The 16,548-nt window shown below is 54.6% G+C and overlaps 6 protein-coding genes and 1 non-coding gene across 7 annotated transcripts; 3 read left to right on the top strand and 4 right to left on the bottom strand.

Moving 5' to 3' along the window:
• Positions 1-77: 77 nt before the first annotated feature.
• Positions 78-591, bottom strand: ACRALDRAFT_207920 (uncharacterized protein; the record flags this gene model as incomplete). Its single annotated transcript, XM_071022352.1, has 4 exons — positions 78-153; positions 183-306; positions 367-514; positions 580-591. The coding sequence occupies 4 exons, from the start codon at positions 589-591 to the stop codon at positions 78-80; spliced, it is 360 nt and encodes a 119-aa protein (XP_070877807.1).
• A 1,140-nt stretch (positions 592-1,731) lies between these two features.
• On the top strand, positions 1,732-3,498 carry ACRALDRAFT_2040879 (uncharacterized protein; the record flags this gene model as incomplete). Its single annotated transcript, XM_071021102.1, has 3 exons — positions 1,732-1,845; positions 1,915-2,878; positions 2,951-3,498. The coding sequence occupies 3 exons, from the start codon at positions 1,732-1,734 to the stop codon at positions 3,496-3,498; spliced, it is 1,626 nt and encodes a 541-aa protein (XP_070877808.1).
• A 3,856-nt stretch (positions 3,499-7,354) lies between these two features.
• ACRALDRAFT_2026249 (uncharacterized protein) lies at positions 7,355-8,623 on the bottom strand (the record flags this gene model as incomplete). Its single annotated transcript, XM_071020377.1, has 3 exons — positions 7,355-8,107; positions 8,175-8,327; positions 8,384-8,623. 3 exons carry the CDS (start codon positions 8,621-8,623, stop codon positions 7,355-7,357), a joined length of 1,146 nt encoding a protein of 381 aa, XP_070877809.1.
• Positions 8,624-10,089: 1,466 nt separating this feature from the next.
• ACRALDRAFT_1075221 (uncharacterized protein) lies at positions 10,090-11,368 on the bottom strand. Its single transcript, XM_071018348.1, has 2 exons — positions 10,696-11,368; positions 10,090-10,634 (listed from the first exon to the last, which is right to left on the bottom strand). The coding sequence occupies exons 1-2, from the start codon at positions 11,295-11,297 to the stop codon at positions 10,148-10,150; spliced, it is 1,089 nt and encodes a 362-aa protein (XP_070877810.1). The 5' UTR covers positions 11,298-11,368; the 3' UTR covers positions 10,090-10,147.
• Positions 11,369-11,780: 412 nt separating this feature from the next.
• ACRALDRAFT_t100 lies at positions 11,781-11,863 on the bottom strand. Its single transcript has one exon. It is a non-coding gene; the product is annotated as a tRNA-Glu (tRNA).
• Positions 11,864-12,174: 311 nt separating this feature from the next.
• On the top strand, positions 12,175-14,637 carry ACRALDRAFT_1075222 (uncharacterized protein; the record flags this gene model as incomplete). The annotated part of the gene is made up of 4 exons (XM_071018349.1): positions 12,175-12,804; positions 12,869-13,288; positions 13,345-13,881; positions 13,967-14,637. 4 exons carry the CDS (start codon positions 12,175-12,177, stop codon positions 14,036-14,038), a joined length of 1,659 nt encoding a protein of 552 aa, XP_070877811.1. The 3' UTR covers positions 14,039-14,637.
• Positions 14,638-15,363: 726 nt separating this feature from the next.
• Positions 15,364-16,345, top strand: ACRALDRAFT_1069002 (uncharacterized protein; the record flags this gene model as incomplete). The annotated part of the gene is made up of 2 exons (XM_071017624.1): positions 15,364-15,671; positions 15,769-16,345. 2 exons carry the CDS (start codon positions 15,364-15,366, stop codon positions 16,343-16,345), a joined length of 885 nt encoding a protein of 294 aa, XP_070877812.1.
• Between the last annotated feature and the right edge of the window lie 203 nt (positions 16,346-16,548).

Here is a 16,548-nt window from a genome sequence, read left to right on the forward strand (position 1 = left end):
GGGCAGGGTATTTTAAGAGGTCCCGACGAGGTTTACCATAAGTTGTGTGATACAACGTTTCCCTTGTCGTCCGGACATCAGCGCTTATGGCTGTGCGGCATAGGGCGGGTGTGGCATCTCGGGGAGTGGGCGGGGGGGACGCCCCTGATGGCCCTTTGTCATGAGTGATCTCGCCCTTCTACTGTGAAGCTGTGCCTTGCCTTGCCCACAGGTCCACGATGGCAGCTATGTCCAGTAGAATCCCTTGTTCGAGATTCTCCCCCTGAAATCGACCCAACAGAAGCCCGAAAGCCAGTGGAGATCCAGCTGCGACTGCAAAACGTCGATATAATCTCTCAGATCTGTCTTTGGGATGAGCTCATACACGATAGCGTAGTATTTCATGTCCGATGGCAGATGTCTTGATAGCGGCTCGGATCTTCTCGATGAAGGCGGCGTTCCAGCACTCCCGTTGGACGGCCCAGTAATCTTCTGGCCTTTGAAGCAAGACCGACAGACAACGTACGGACGAGAGCTATACAACGTATATACTCAAGGGAAACTTTAACAGGCCCCTAATTCCTAATAGCAGGCCCTCACTAAGTGGGTCATGATTCCACAAGTTCTCTTACATACAAATAACCCATTTTTCTATACTAAAATAGGGTCTTCCGGTGCGTAGGTATAAGCAGTTACACTTATGTCAATTTAATTAAATCATATATAATACAGCTACCTACGAAGTATATAACCTTCTTCTATTAACACCATCCATAACTATCGCCATAGAACGACCCTTTAATCGCCACTATTATTAGGAAAGGGATACTAAAGCTCTAACTGCTAATACAGGTACCTATCCCTAGGTGCCCTTGGATCCGATGCTAGTTCGCGGCAGAGGACGCCTAAGAGGCGCCCTAGAGATATCCGGTTCGAGTCACGCTAGGGGCCACGGTCAGAATAGTATAAGGAGGCTTCCATCGGGGTTTAAGATTGCCTAAAATACCTAAGGAACGGAACGAAGCAGTTACGCCTCTATTAACGGCACCGCCTACGCTGCCTAGTATTATTACATACAAGCCTAGGACTATAGCACCGCGTCAGAGCCATAGGATCTACGAATATAAAGATAATAAAGAGGTCACGATTCCTCGAATAGAGGTGGCGCAGAGCAACGAGGCGTTAAAGGAGCTATTCCAATAAGACCGATAGATTGTATTCGCGTATTTACGTAGTTGACGATAACCTTAATTGTTAATTGAGTAGGTAGTTTGGTTTAATTGACACAATGCAACTGCTTGTACCTACGCAGCGGAAGACCCCACTTTAGTATAGAAAAATGGGTTATTTGTATGTAAGAGAACTTATAGAGTCATGATCCACTTAGTAAGGGCCTGCTATTAAAAAGTAGGGGCCTGTTAAAGTTTCCCATACTCAATTATTAGCTAATCACCCAAGGTGACCACCGACCGAAGTACAGTTGAATTACTAGGGAAAAATCGTGCACAACAAAACTGGTATGCACGCTACACTGTACGTACATATATCTCATAAGGCGAGGATATCGCATTAGACGTGCGGATCAAATCGATCAAATCGTAAAACGTAATACGCGTCTCCCCTAGCCATGAGCAACCTCACGAACGTCACTTTAAGAAACTTCTGTGCCCGTTGCTCTTGTCCTCTCCGCGGTCGTTACCAGGGAAGGCACAGAGTCGGAATGCAAACAACATAAATCAGCCGAAGCAGATGATGTCCTCGCGGCCATGGACCTCTCTGAGGAGGATCCTCGTCCATGGTTCCGGCATCTCTAGAAGGTGGTCCTCGACGACCACGCGGTTCACCGTCCATGGCGGGGGAAGCAAGGTGAGTCTTGGCTTCCGGTTACGGTCCAATTACTCATTTGATTTCGTTCACCTACTCACGCTCCGGTAGCGTGATCTGCTCGACGCCTTAGTAGGCACCGCACCGTCGCACGCCATCCGCCGCAATGCCGGCCAAGACGGCGTGGTCATCCTCGCCTCTCGCAGCCATGCTACATGGCTTTCAGACCAGGAATTCATGGCCGATCTCCTCGGCTCCCTCTCAGGTCCCGAGCCACAGGAAGTCAACGTGCTAGCCGCCGCTGTAGACGGTCTCCTCCCCCAGTTCCGCCAAGGTGAACCCCGGCAAGGCTTCTCCATCTGCCACGGCAAGCTGGACCACGTCCTGCCAGGCCTATGGGATTCGAACGACACCGTAACCTCCCATCCCGTCAAGGGAACCGAACCCAAGGCAGCCCTGACCTTCTCACGGGGCTTCCATCTCCTTCCCGGAACCGACGGGACCCTTCCCCTCCCACTCTCTTGCACCGTCCCCCTGGCGAACACCATCTTTCAGAACCAGCAGCCCTTCACTCTGCTCGCGAGCCACTGGCGCAGGGACAACCAAGGATCCCCCTTCTCCATGACCCGGTCGGTAACCAAGCAGCGACAGGACGTCGGCTGCTTCGACGATGACACCCAAGGCCAGCTCTCCTCCGTCTCCGCTCCCGTCATCCCCATCACGCCGCCCCGGAGCATCCTCGCCGGCCTGGGTAACATCGTGAGGCAGATCGACGTGGACGGCAGCGCGACACCAGCGTCCAAGGAGCTCGAGGTGGCGGTCCAGCGCATCTACGACGACTGGGACAGCGCGCAGGGGGGTCATCCGGTGGGACCCATCGGTATCTGGGCGCTCGTTATCCCCTCCGAGGTAGCAGGGTCGATTTCCCTCCCGTCTTTCGGGGATTGGCCGTCGCCGCTGAGACAGGGCGTTGTGGACGAGAGCTCGCTGGTGGGTCAGCAGCGCGCCTGGGTCCGGTCGGGAGAGTCTTGTATTACCGGTGCCTTGTCCGAGGGAGGGCGTCTCTACCAAGTCGGCAAGTTCCAACCCCATGCCATCTGAGTCTACGATGATCTGACTACTAACGAGGACATGGTTAAACTTATAGTCAGCGGAGGAGGTGGCTGGGGCAAGAAACAGGGCCTCCTGTCACTAGATCCAGACACGCACTTCCGCAACCCCGGCGAGGATGGGCTGGACGAGTTCATCCGGTCCTTCAGCGGAGCCTACGACCAGGAAGACGCAAACCCCAGCGCTACTACTACCAATGGCGGCGTAGTTGCCCGTGGGTCCATCATCCAGTTCTTTGTTGCGGGTGCCGATGAGACTCCGAAACATGCGCCAACGCTCGAGCTGGCTGAAGAATACGCGGGCGGGGGAGCCGTGTTCGGCGTCTCGCCCCGTGCCGACCACGTCATTGCCGCTTCGTCGGCGGGAGAACCTCATCAGTCCTCCTGGGCTATCGTGCCAGACCTGTTCGGCGGCGTGTCGGGCGACTGCATCTATTTATCTACTACGTCCGACCCTCCGAGGGGCGGTGCTCCAGGACCCGGGATGCAGACGAAAATCAATGTGCCGGAATCATACCTCCGGCCTACGGGACAGAGTGGGGAGGTCGAATCAGCGTCGTGGCGTCGTGTCCTCACTCTTCGCTAATCATAGGCCCTTCGACGATGCATTCTCTTCACTACTTGACACATACCGTCTTGCAACATGCAAGCAAGTCGAGGGTGACCACCCATACGCACCGACGCCCCGGACATCGGAATTGTTCGTAGTACATCATCTACCAGGGCCCCGAGGCTCTCGACTTTCGTCCTCCTTCTCGTATATTATATTATAGTATCGCTGAGGTGTAATTCTATGACCATCACTAATCAATCATGTTTTTCTTACGAACAGGGGCTCGGGGGTCATACACTCAAGAAGCATCAACTCGTCCTTTTTCCCAAACAGAATCCTCGCGAGCCCTCCGCCACCGTTGGCAAGCATAAAAGGCACAAGACCATAGGGGCGGTGGCGAGAATATGACCGCTGCTTCCAGATCCATGCCAACTCCACAACCCCCATTCAAATGGCCTACTGGCTTTATCGTCGTCGTCGTCATTGTCGTGCCTCGCTGGAGATGACTCTTTCTTTGGGATCGCCGCTCTGGTTCGATCAAAACATCGCGTACTTAGGTTGTATGATGCTGGTTAGATGAGAAGTATTTCGATGAGAGGCTCAAAGATGAGTAGCAGCGACTAGGAGAAGGGCTGTGAACTCCCCCGCTCGGCATACCGCCAGTCGGATCGTGTATGATCACCAGAAGGGCATAGATATTAAGAGGCCCGAGCCACCGGAGTCAGTTTCCGCCCAGCTCATTGAAGCTCCCATATCGGGACAATGAAATACCCGAGCGCTGCGATAAGTCATGAATTAATCGAGGTGTCGTGTCGTGCCGTCCCGTGACGCCCGCGCAAAGCCCAGCGCATCGCCGACACATGATTTCTCGTTCCTGCCACGGCCAAAGTGGTGCGCCAACAACGCTGAGTCGAGCTCCTTTACTGCGTTGCTCCCGACATCTGGCCCTGACAGCCACCAGCCTCATGGCGCTCTTCACCCACTCCCATCCCCGTCCGCTGCATCGACAGCAGCATCCTCGCCAAGCCCACTTCGCCACAGCACGGCGAAGGACTCCCATCACGAACCGTACCCATCCTTCTGTCTTCTCATCCCCAACATAACGACATCGGTGTAATAACGTGTGTTGTTGGGTAAATTACATACTCTAGTTTACATCCTTGACCTTGCTAGACGGAGTCGTCGAATAAGGTTAAGCAGTGCTGGGCGCTCGCCGACTCTTTTTTTTTCGTTTATCTCTCAATTCTGGTGAGAGTCGGGCGAGTCCGTTCGGTTCCTGAAACAGTAGTCGAATCCCCAGTAATCCAAACAGGCGAACCATCCTCATACGCCGCCCCGGACCCTTGCGCCAGTACAACGTTCACTCTATTCGATCATATCGATATCGTCCGTCGGCGCCTGGTCGTAGCTAGCTGTTTCGTTCCCAGGCGCAGCGCCCCCATTGGCAGCGCCGCCGCTGAAGTAATCCGCCATCTCAGCATCCAGCTCTTCTTGCGTCTTTCTGGGCCGTTGACCGCCTCGGTTGTTTCCTCGATCTGCCGGTGCGTCTCTCCTGGCGCCAGGTCGACGTCCACCACCGCCTCGTCGCCTGGGCGGTAGGGGGCTGCGCGAACGAGAGCCCGGGATGTAGCGATCGATTCCTTTGCTCGCCGCATCCTCGATATCCTGGTTGCGGGTTGGGGAGAAGGACCGAGACCTGTCGTCGGGAAAAGTGATACGTTCGGAGAGGGGACGGCCTGGCATGACTGCAGTGTCGAATGGGTTTCTTGCGCGGCCACCGCGACCACGGCGACCATTGGACATCAAGGTCAGTCTGATAGGTTGACCTGTAAGGCATGTGGTGGTTAGCGGACCAAGGTTTCGCAGGGGAGACTATTTAGGGTAAGAGGGAGCTTGCCATTGGCATTGGCGCCATCGAATTCCCGAATCGCCCTTTGAGCATCCTCGGGGTATTCGTAGGTGACATATGCGATACCCTCTGATCGTCCGGCACGGTCGTATACGAGCACAAATCTGACCACCCGCCCAATACGACTAAAGAGGTCCTGCACGGTATGGTCAGCCAAATGAGTCCTAGTTTTCCGGACGCGCAGTACCCACTTCCAACTCTTGTTGCGTTAAATCATAGTGAATGTTCTCAATTTTCAGCTTCGAAGACGTGGGATCGCTATTCTCGTGTCAGCGACCACTGCAACTGCAAGTGGACCCGGGAGGAGGAAACCGACATGTGCTCCGGAGAGTCTCGGCGGCGTCGAGGGGCAGGTCGGCGAGGACCTAGGATGGAGTCAGTACTCAGGATCCAAGTCGCGGCGGAAGGGCGACGAGTGGGGTAGCGCGGTACGGGAATCGTCTTCATCATAACGGTCATGGACCCATTCGCTATGGACTCTGTCAGCAAGTTGATCGAAGAAGGCGCCGCAACGCCGACCGGCGAGGATGGAGGCGGGCGAGTGCCATACCTGTCGAGATCTCGAGGCTCGTCTCTGTAAGACTGTATCGCCCAAAGCGACACCGTTAGCGCGAGGACGTCGTCATGCAACTGCAGTGCCCTCTGGCCATCATCCGGAAACCGCTCGGGATGGGGATTGATGACCAGAGAGGACTAGAAGTCGCCGGGATTCATTAGGGAGGAGGTGCAACCTAGACCGTTAGCCTGGAAGTATTGAGTGGGAGCAGCCAAATGTCAAAGACGGGAGGAAAGCCATTCGATGAGAACATGGTCAGGGGAAAGCTCCATACCTTTCGAATACCGTCCCGAGGGTAATCGTAGTCTCGTCGAGAGCTGCGCGCGCCGGTGCTGTTGCCAGTTGCCCCGCCACGGCGACGATTCTGGGGTCGCTCGGTATTGGATCGCTCGGTCTTCTAATTCGGGAAGTTAGGCGAATATAATCCTCGTAAAGCTGGAACGAGCCTCTCGCTGGGTAGGGGTCTGGTCTGCTTCCAGTGCCAGCTACGCACATTCTCAGACAGGATTTCGTCGAGGCTGCGGTCTAAATTGGCGGCCATCGTGGCTCAAATGGTCTCGGTAATGATAAACAGTAAATGCGAGTATTGACCGTACTTTCGGTAGGTTGAGTAGCCAAAACACCAGGTAAATCACAATGCGCGAGCTTTGGGGTGTAGATTGTTAGTTGTTGGGATATTGAAAGAGGCGTTTCTCCGGGTTTAGCTCAGCTCCTCACGAGAGCCGAAAGCCACTTGAGGCTGTGGCTTGAAAAGAGTACTTGAGTACCCGGGCTGAAAAATATGGACTCCATGACGCTAATGCCTACCTGTCACAAGGAAGAACGAACCTCTGAAATAAGTGGGGCGTGGCACGGTAATAACGGTCTTTATCTTGTTATTCCCTCCACATCCACTGAGCATCATCCCTACCTACCATGAATTCAGAATGATCGTCAGGGTCAATTAACTCAGCACAAAGCCATTATATATCACGCAGGAACAATTCCGGTACCCGTGGTTCGGCTCGACATACTAGAAGCAAGGCTCGAACCCCGACCAAGTGGCATCGGAGTCTCAGAATCGGCAGACGAGGAACAGAATTCGCTATGGTCAGGACTTTAGTCCGCCCGACAAAGTCCAGTCGTACTCTCGGTTGACAGCGTACGCGGCGCTGAAGTCCGGAAACTCGAGTCTCGCGCACCAAGCTTTGTGCAAGTTTACCTGTGGCCTTTCGCCTGCAAATGTTGGTGTGCCTGAGACCGTCTGTTTGGACAGGAGTGAGGTTATGGAACCTATTCACGAGGGGCCGGGGATACGCATCAGCGAATACGCATTATAAGGGAAGTGGGAGCAAAATGGGTTGCAACCGAGTGAGCTTGGCGGGTTCTAAATTCGCGTCTCCTCATAGCAACCCTATCCGATTGGGACGCTCGGAGACAGGCTGTCAACTCTCGACGAACTCGTCGACCGGAATGCCAGTCATAGCCTGGGGCACATACTTTGTGGGCCCAGGTCGGCTCTTCAGGGCCTGTATGATTCCCCTCTGCTTCCCGATGCAAAATAAAGCCGTCTTCGCAGCGAGTCGTAGGTCTCTTGGGACCGTCTTGACGGTATACACGACGGCGAGCGGCCATAAGAGGCGCAGCCCTTCGAACCAGTCCGCATGAGTGTCAGTGGTATCTGACTCTTCTGACAGGCCACCGAGCGAGACAGGCATGTTCTCGATGATATCCCGGGCCGCCTCGACAACGATTGCCAGACAGGATTCTTTCATAAGCTGTAAGTCGGTGGCATCGAGACATTGTGATCGAACCGGGGCGTGTGCCACCAAGTTGGTTAGCAGCACCAAAACGTGGTGTAGTTTAAGGCGTGCGCTCCGCCACACGTTGAGGAAATAACGACTGAGGACATCGACATCACCGGCTCTTTGGTAGAAAAATCCTATCCAGGGCATAATGCTTCTTTCCACTGCGGCGGCTTGGCGCATGAGCTCGTCGTACTTGGCGCATGCGTCGAGGAATAGCCCCCGCTGGACAAGGGGTGTGACGATGGAAACGATGGAGCAAGTGTGGTTGAGATATACAAGAATGTGCAGTAAGGCTGTTTCCTCTTCATCTACGCCCTTGGCTAAAAGACTCCCTAGCCAGTCCCAGGACTCTGGGGGGCATTCGGTGTTCGTAATCAGACAATGGATTTGCTACGAGTTATCAGTACGCGGTTAGCTTGAAAACGGATCCAAGGGCGGAGGGTGGGATTATGCGCACGATAATGTTATACGTGCACCAGAATATAGCAGACCCGGTTTCGGTAAGGAATTGGGTCGAACCTCTCGCCCGAAGGAGGGTCATGAGTCCCCCGGAGTGAACATCCCACGGGCTTGGGCCGTCAGAGCGGTTGGTGAGGCCGCCGATCTGGACCTATGGGGCCTTTAGATCGCCTGATTCATGGAATTGCCATGATAGAAACGACAAACCTCATACATGCTCAGCATCCAAACAGCCATGATGGTGGTATCTGCAACGCTTTTCTGTGGGTCCTGGATAGTAAGGGCAAGAGACCTCAGGGTCCTGCCGAGATGTTCGGTTGTCTCGCGGCGATCATGGGGCACATTAAAACGGTTGATAAAATACGCCTTGGCCCATAGATGGGTTGCAAGAATGAACGGGTTGTCGGAAGTAGTGACGCTGCTGCAGAGCTTGGCGAGGAAGGTCATTGAGGAGTAGCAGCTCATAAGGAGAGGAATGGAATGAGAAGTCCATGGCTCCTTCAATTCGTGAGGCAACGTTACACTTGGAGTAGAATTTGATGTCGAGTGCGGTGGTGAGCGGCCTCTGCCTCGAGCGATTGAGTCTCTGGTCCAAGAACACGATGATGATGATGATGATGATGATGAGCCAGGGGTTGGGAAGGTATCGCCGCTCGGGAAACTGATAGGATAGGGGCTGGCGAGCCCAGAACCAGGGGTCTTCTTCCTTGTCCCAGCTCTTTCCTTCCTAGCCCTGTCTCGTGCTGTATAGGCAGGGTCCTCGTTCCGAAAAATCAGGTCCTGTTCATTCCGATATCCGGGGCACTCGGCGCCGTACTTGAGGCAACGTCGGCAAGAAGGCCTAGCCAGGTCGCACTGTGCCGGAATTTACTCAATAAATGACCCAAGACCATCAGAAGCAAGGGATGAACAAGCACAACAGGTAGAAATAGGTCCGCCCTTACCTTGACACGCCTCTTTCGGCAGAGATGACAGTCCTTGCTTGGTCTACCCACGTTGGGCATGGGGAGCTGCGATTGATAAAGATAACGGGTCCCGTCGTCTTAAGGTGGTGCGGCAGGAGAGGGCATGTGCATACCCAGTAAATACTGCACCAGGAAAGACATTGTACAGATAGAGGAAGAGAGAAGTTGATTTGGTATTACGCAGATGTGATCAGCTTCCAGGCTGTGTACGGCTCGAAAAGGGGAAGGGAAGGGAATGTCGCCTTCGAATGGACTTCCTATTATGGATTAGCGTGACATTACTCACCTAGAATCGATCGATGCGTTGATTCGCAGACGAAACGGGTGCGGGCGGGGTTTGTGGAAGTTTTGGATTACTCATCATTGGTCTCAGGCACCGTCTCAAGGAGGGCCGACCCGTCTGCCCATTGAGACGGACGGAGCCCAATGACAATTCCAATTCTATTACCATGGGAAAACTTCGTTGCATGGCCTCAGCTGTAGCTTGCTCAGTCGTCCTCACGGCCGCAAACTCGTCTTACAAACCAACTCTTTCCCCAGAATAGCTGCAGTTACGAAGTCTCAGACGCCAAAGAACTTGAAAACCAAGCACCAGTTCAAAGTTGAGGGATTGAACTTACCTCTCTAATGCTTCCCTGCGAACCAGTCGTTTACCACGCCAGACGTATTTATTCTGCCTGCCAACAGAGGCGGTCATGGGACATGATGAGCATGGGCATACCGAGCCAATCACCCCTGAAGCCGTCTACGATACTCAGCATAATATGGCATGGCCTCCTGAATGGCCCGTCCGTGCGCTCGCGTGCCGGCCAGCTTCCAGGTGACAATTGACAATATACACACCATGGACAATGACGATAGCCCCGAGAAAAAGCTCTTTAGGAGGTTTCAATACAGGCTTCCGTCTCAGATATATAGCTTCGAGTCAAACATCACATGAAAAGCTGACCTGGTGCAATTCTTTCGTCTCTTTTGATACATGCAGGCATAATTCAATACATGCCGGTCATACCGTTCCTCCTTCACTATTCGACTCTAGTTCCATCAAATCCAGCCACTCCATGGCAAAGGCCGTCACAATCTTGGACCAATCCTGGACAGTAGGCATGTCGAGGTGATCGCCGTCGTCGTCCATCGTGTGCCACACCGGCGGGAAAGGCGCCGGGATGATGTGCAGAATGGGCACGCCGCGGCGCATAAAGGGCTCGTGATCATCACCGATGTACATAGTGCCAAGGGTTTTGGAATCTACATCGCCATCCGGGAGGAAAGGTCCTTCAGGCTTCGATTCGAGCAAGCCCAAGTCGCGCATGCGACTTTCGATCGTGGCCATGTTCTTGTAGGCCCAGTGGGTGGTTCTAAAGTACGATGGGACAGAAGGGTTGGCGGAGCCCAAGAGGTCGAGGAGGACGAAAAGGCTAATCTGATCCAGAGGGGTTTTGTAAGTCGACATGGCCGGGTTGAAGGTGTTTTCCCACTCCTGTGACAAGGATCTGTATTCAAAAAAATCAGCATGTAGCGCGCGGCAAGTAGACGAGCGCACGGGCGGCATACCTTGACCCGTACACCGAGTCGGTAGCAGTCCAACGGTCGAAGGCCTCTTCACCGTCGAGCAAGAGGATCTGCACGCCCATATCGGAGGAGACGGTGCCTCCGGGCTCGCCGTGGGAGTCCAGCTTATCGAACCTCTGGGTTAGGAGCCGATCAATACTCCTGGCGAGATGCATAAGCATCGCACAAGGGGCGGCACTGTCAATGGCCCCGATAAAGCCCGCCGGCTCGAGTTTGCTGTCATAGTGCGCGGCGAAAGTGAGATAGTTGACCTCGCCAGGCTTGGCCCAGGGGGGTTCTCGACGGATAATGAGGTTTTGAAATGGAATGTCCCTGTCTCCCGTCTTGGGGGTTTTGTCTGTGGAGTTTTGCCATTGGATGGTCCAGTTGGGCAACTGTGTGCTGAAGTAGTTGACGAAATGCTGCTGGACCTTGGTCTGGCCTAGAGTCCCTGGGACTCGGGTGATGAGGATCGGGGCGAGGAGGGAACCGTTGCGAACGTCAAAGTCGTCGCCACCGGAGGGAACGTCCTTTAACCAGGCGTCTGATAGCACCTGGTAGGCGAGGATAGGCGACGCCAGGGACAATAGGTGGATGAGAAGCATGATGGAGAGGGAGATATTGTGAGAGGTGAGAGAGAGTCGACGCGATCGATTTCGAAGAATTCCTCTTGCCATAATGGGCGCACGCTCCGGTTACAGAGCGGGCGGAGTCTACGCTATGATTTCATTCCCACCAAACGATGGATGAGATGCTGCCTTGCTGATGCCGTGATGTCGGGATGTTGCGATGCGTTCCGCCCTTCAAGAGAATTGAAGCTGCGTGTCGTGTACTTGAATGTCGTTTCCAGGTGGGGTGTGTGTAGGATGGATGAGGCGACTAGTCCTGATTAGGAAATCTAATATTCCCACCCCGGACCTTCGATTGCACTGGTGCTTTGGTGCTGTTCATAATCAATCTCAAGGGTAAAGCCAAAATTCAAGTCTTAGGATGAATGTCGGGATCACTTGGGGTCTATCAAGGGGAAAAAAAAAAAAAAAAAAAAAAAAAAAAACATTGGGTGCCTTGGCAAAAAGGCAAAAAGATAATTCCGAATCGGGGAATCGAACCCCGGGCCTGTCGGCGCTACTCAGATGAGAGCGACAAATGTTAACCACTACACCAATTCGGATGCTTGGTGGGTTGAAGGACGGAGCGAATCCTTTACTGATAAGGCTATTCACTCAGCATCGACTTTGCTGTCGAACTTTTCTCAACCAAACAAACGTGCATCCGTACCGTACCTTCACAATCGGGCCCTCCGTCATTTCGAAGGCATCTCCAGGGCTGCAAAAATTGGTCTGAGCGGTCGGGTCCATGCATCGCTGCGGCCTCGGTAGCTTCCTTTCCAGACTGCGACCCAATTTTCCTACTTGAATCAATTTCAAACCCGCCCACAACGGCGCACCCGTCGCCCATCTTCAATCTCCCACCGCATTTTCCATGTGTGGGATCCACGCCATCGTCACTCACGATGGCATCCCACCGCTTTCCGATTCTCTTCGCCGCTGCCTGGCAAATCGCGGCCCCGACCATCTAGGCCAAGTCGAGACTGGGGTGAATAGCAGGCAAGGCCCCCGCCTCTCGCTCGCTTTTACTTCGACCGTCCTCGCGCTACGCGGCGATCGCGTCACTCCGCAGCCCTTTCACGATGCTGCCACCGGCTCCGTTCTTTGCTGGAACGGCGAGGCGTGGAAGTTCGCGGGGCAGGATGTTCAGGGTAACGATGGCGAGGCGGTATTCGCGAGGCTTCTTGCCGCAGCCGGTGATGCCGACGGGGAAGCGGTCGTGGAGGTTCTGCGGTGCATCGACGGCCCCTTTGCTTTCATCTTCTTTGACAAGCCCTCGCTCCGGCTGTTTTACGGCCGCGATCGTTTGGGGCGTCGATCTCTGCTCGTCAACCGTGACTCTGGTTTCGTCCTCTCGAGTGTCGCCGAAACCGCGTCTCCCAGTTGGCTTGAGGTTGAAGCGGACGCCATTTACGTGCTGAATCTGGCATCAGAAGGCGATGGGCGAGGGGTTTTCATGGCGCCCTCGCAAAGGCCCTGGATGACTGACCAGGCCGCCGACATGGTAGGCTCACTGTCCTCTCGTTGTCTAATTGCATTGCACAATGTCCTACTACTTACAACCTTAGATCCTGAACATTGGTCAACTGAACATCGCCACACCATCCGAGACACTCCCCCCTCTTGAATCCACCTCCCCTGTTGTACACCAATTGTGTGAAGAGTTGACCGCGTCAATGCGGATGCGCGTCCTGGGTATTCCTACTCCTCCCAGGCCGGAGGGGGATTCGGATGACACCAGGCTTGCTATCCTGTTCTCGGGCGGCCTCGACTGCACCGTATTGGCCCGTCTGGCCAGCGAGCTTCTTCCCCCAGATCAGGGCATCGACCTGCTGAATGTTGCTTTTGAGAATCCCCGCGTGGCCCGGCATCGTGGCAGTCATGAGACGACGAGCATCTATGAAGCCTGTCCAGACAGGATAACGGGGCGAAAGGCGTTTGAAGAGCTCAGCGCTGTTTGTCCATCACGAAAGTGGAGATTCGTCGCCGTACGTGCCATTGCATATGCATTGATTCTCTCGAGTTCTTACTGACGGCACGGTAGGTTGATGTCCCCTACACAGAAACACTCGCCCATAGAAGTCAAGTGATATCCCTCATGCACCCGCACAACACCGAGATGGACCTTTCCATTGCCTACGCCCTCTACTTTGCGTCCCGTGGTATGGGCATCGCCCAAGACAGACCGTCCGATGAGCCCCGAGCGTACTCCACCCCGGCCAGGGTCCTCTTATCTGGACTTGGTGCCGATGAGCTCTTCGGTGGCTATTCTCGGCACCTGGCCGCATTCGAGCGGTCGGGTTACCCTGGCCTCGTCGACGAGATCAAGCTCGATGTCAGCCGACTAGGGAAACGAAACTTGGGCCGGGATGACAGGGTCATGGCCCACTGGGGCCGCGAAGTGCGGTTCCCATACCTCGATGAGCGATTCGTCCGATGGGCGATGGAGACGCCCATATGGGAGAAGTGCGACTTCCAGTACCCAGAGACCGAGTCGCGTGTGGAGCCTGGCAAGCGGATTTTGCGGCTGCTCGCGGAAGAACTGGGGATGCGCTCTGTCGCGAGGGAAAAGAAGCGGGCGGTGAGTCGCCTTCCCTCTTCAATATCCTTGCACTTTTCTCGTGGCTGATCGGCAGCAACCTTTATTTCCCTGCCCCCTGCAACAGATCCAGTTTGGCTCTCGGACCGCCAAGATGGAAAGCGGTCGGACGAAGGGGACCAACTTGCTAGTCCCATGACACACATGACGCGCGGACGTTTATAAACAAAAGCTTTGCGAGTGCGGCTAAAAGGGTATACCTGCGTTTGTCGACATTCTCGCAGCAGCGGCGAGCCTGGCAGTGATGACAATCAGATACTTCCAAGTCGTACGGACAGCTGGGTAGGGGTCGCGATGGCAGTTGCGTGTTTCTGCTCAGCCAGTAACCCTCCTTGTCAGATCGCGATACGCGCCCAGCAGAGATCCATCGACCATGACGACGTAAAGGCAAGTCTGAGCCAGGTCTTGGAGAGCGGTCGCCTCATTTAGCCGCTATATTAAGTGCGTTTACAGTGGTACTGGGTAGTCTTTTTACCCTCTGTTCATTACACACATGCAGCCTTCAAGCCATGGCGCATACGGGTAGAGTCATGCCAGTTAGTAGAGTCACTTATGGCTATCAACGAGAAACGCGCCAGCTAGATGCGTCAGGGGCCGAAGATGTGACAGATGGCGGGTTCATGATACACACGTCCTAATATAACCGGCAGCTTTTACCGTCCGTGAATCCCCCCGAAGGCGTTCGGATATTGTCGCTTGGCCAGCCACGTAACAGATTTATGAACAAGAGGTTTTCTTATCAAACCATGCTGCGTTGCTCACGAGGCAAAAGTCCTAATAATACTTCTCTTAACTGTTTCATCTCCTTCTATTCTCCGGTTGCCGTCCCTTATTTCTTCTCTCCGTAATCGATCCGTTTGACGTGACGTTCTTGGCGCCCTTAGAACCAGCATTATAGCCCCTGACCCTGTCGATCGATCCATGCCATCTCATGTCCTGTCACAGATCGTCACACTGACCTCTTAGTCCTTGTTGGCTTGGCCACTCCGGATTGAGCTGCCTATGACACTTTCAAAAACAAAGCTCCGAGATTTCACAGCGAGGGGACACTCGAATCCAGCCACCGTCAACCAAGTGGCCGTGCTGGTAGGAGGCGCCCTCCGCGCAATATGTTTGCGTCGTATTCCGTTCTGGCCAGACCTCGGATAGCCCTTTCGCAACTGCCTACAGTGACGGACGTTATAATTCAGTCGGTTTAGTGTCAGGGGAGCTCAAGGAATAGCTGTTCTTCTAGATAAACCACGTCGTCTACAAGCGCAGAAATTCCGTCGTGAGCCGACATCCATCACCCGCCCATCTGGCATAGGGACACCAAGTCGGCTCAGGCTGCCCTCGCGAGGGGAAATTAGACGCTCAACCATCCCGTCAGCAACACTGGGAATCCCTTGAGAATAGGCCGTTGGACCTCACAACTCGCGATCCGAACACCGCTCAGCACCAGTATAGTGGGCATTCGCCCTCGCCATGAAAGACCGTCTGGCACGGCCCCCGCCTCTGGCCCTCGCACCGCCAAAGGTCCAGCACACCATCGTCGTCCGCGAATCGTTCTTGACCTCCGCCAAGGGATCCGGCAATCCCTGCTACTGGGCGGCCTACGCCGAGTCATCGCAGTCGAAGAGTCAGAGTTGTTCCGACGGCAGAAGCCCCTCCAAGCGCCATGTCTGGTTCTCATTGGCAAGCGACGTTGTCCATGCTAACCTGTGCGCCGTGCTCATGGCGGCCATGACCACATACCTGTACCAGGTGCCTCCCACAATGGCCTCCCGCACAAGGTGAGTTCCGTCCCTCCATGTCCCGTTCCTAGCCTGGTCAGCCTGCATATTGCCCCAGCCTTTTGCCAAAAGACGAGCTAACTTCGTTCTCATCCAGCCATGCCGCCGTTGCAGCCGTCGTGTTCCTCTCGCTCGACATCCTACTATCCATCCTATCCCTCCTTCTCCGCCATCCTCAGCCTGGCCCAAGCTCGCATAGATCGTACGGTCCGGCCCTCCCTGGCTGGGCCCTTTTCGTCCGCCTCATCCTGGCAGTAGGGCTTGTGGCCCTCTTTATCACCTGGGTGAGCCACAGTCCCACGACCCGCGTCTTCGACCCCGGCTACCGCCTATGGGGCATCGCACCTCATACTGGAGATGAGTTTGTGGCGGGCGCGGTTTTCGTGATCGCTGTGTGGGATTTTGTCATGGTCATATTGGGACAGAAAGACGTGGGATGGGACATAGGACTCGATGGGGACGAAAAGCAGGTGGATGAGGAAATAGGACAAGGGAATTTAGAGGCTCGCGGACATCCTAGCACTCGGTTCGGGACGTGGTCAGGGCGGATGCTGGGTGGGGTTTTCAAGGCGTGGTGGTCGCAACGAACGGCGGGGCCGGCGAGGTCTGCTTCCGAGCCTCGGTCACCGCCTGGGTCGGCGATATCTTTAGGCTGGTTTCGCTTGGATGCTTGAGGAAGTAGTAATGTAATCATGCGGCGCATGAGAGGATATAAATGGATGAGTTGACGAACCACATTCGGTGCCTTTTTGATGAGGGGCCTTTGGCGACGGGCCTTTTGAGGAAGGGTATGCAACTCGAGAACACCGAAATGCAGTACAACGGTAACTCACTTGGTCCCGTACATATTTGCGTAGACAGACAGGCGCTGAACTTC

Source organism: Sodiomyces alcalophilus, assembly GCF_042370955.1.
Source record: "Sodiomyces alcalophilus JCM 7366 unplaced genomic scaffold ACRALscaffold_2, whole genome shotgun sequence".
NCBI classification, from domain to species: Eukaryota; Fungi; Ascomycota; class Sordariomycetes; order Glomerellales; family Plectosphaerellaceae; genus Sodiomyces; species Sodiomyces alcalophilus.

What these genes read in the sequence shown, in the direction of transcription:
- ACRALDRAFT_1075221 (XM_071018348.1), bottom strand. Translation starts at nt 11,297, where the DNA reads ATGCTTCTCATCCACCTATTGTCCCTGGCGTCGCCTATCCTCGCCTAC. An exon ending in GACTCGGTGTACGGGTCAAG is followed by an intron (nt 10,635 to 10,695) that starts GTATGCCGCCCG and finishes TTTTGAATACAG; the next exon opens with ATCCTTGTCACAGGAGTGGG.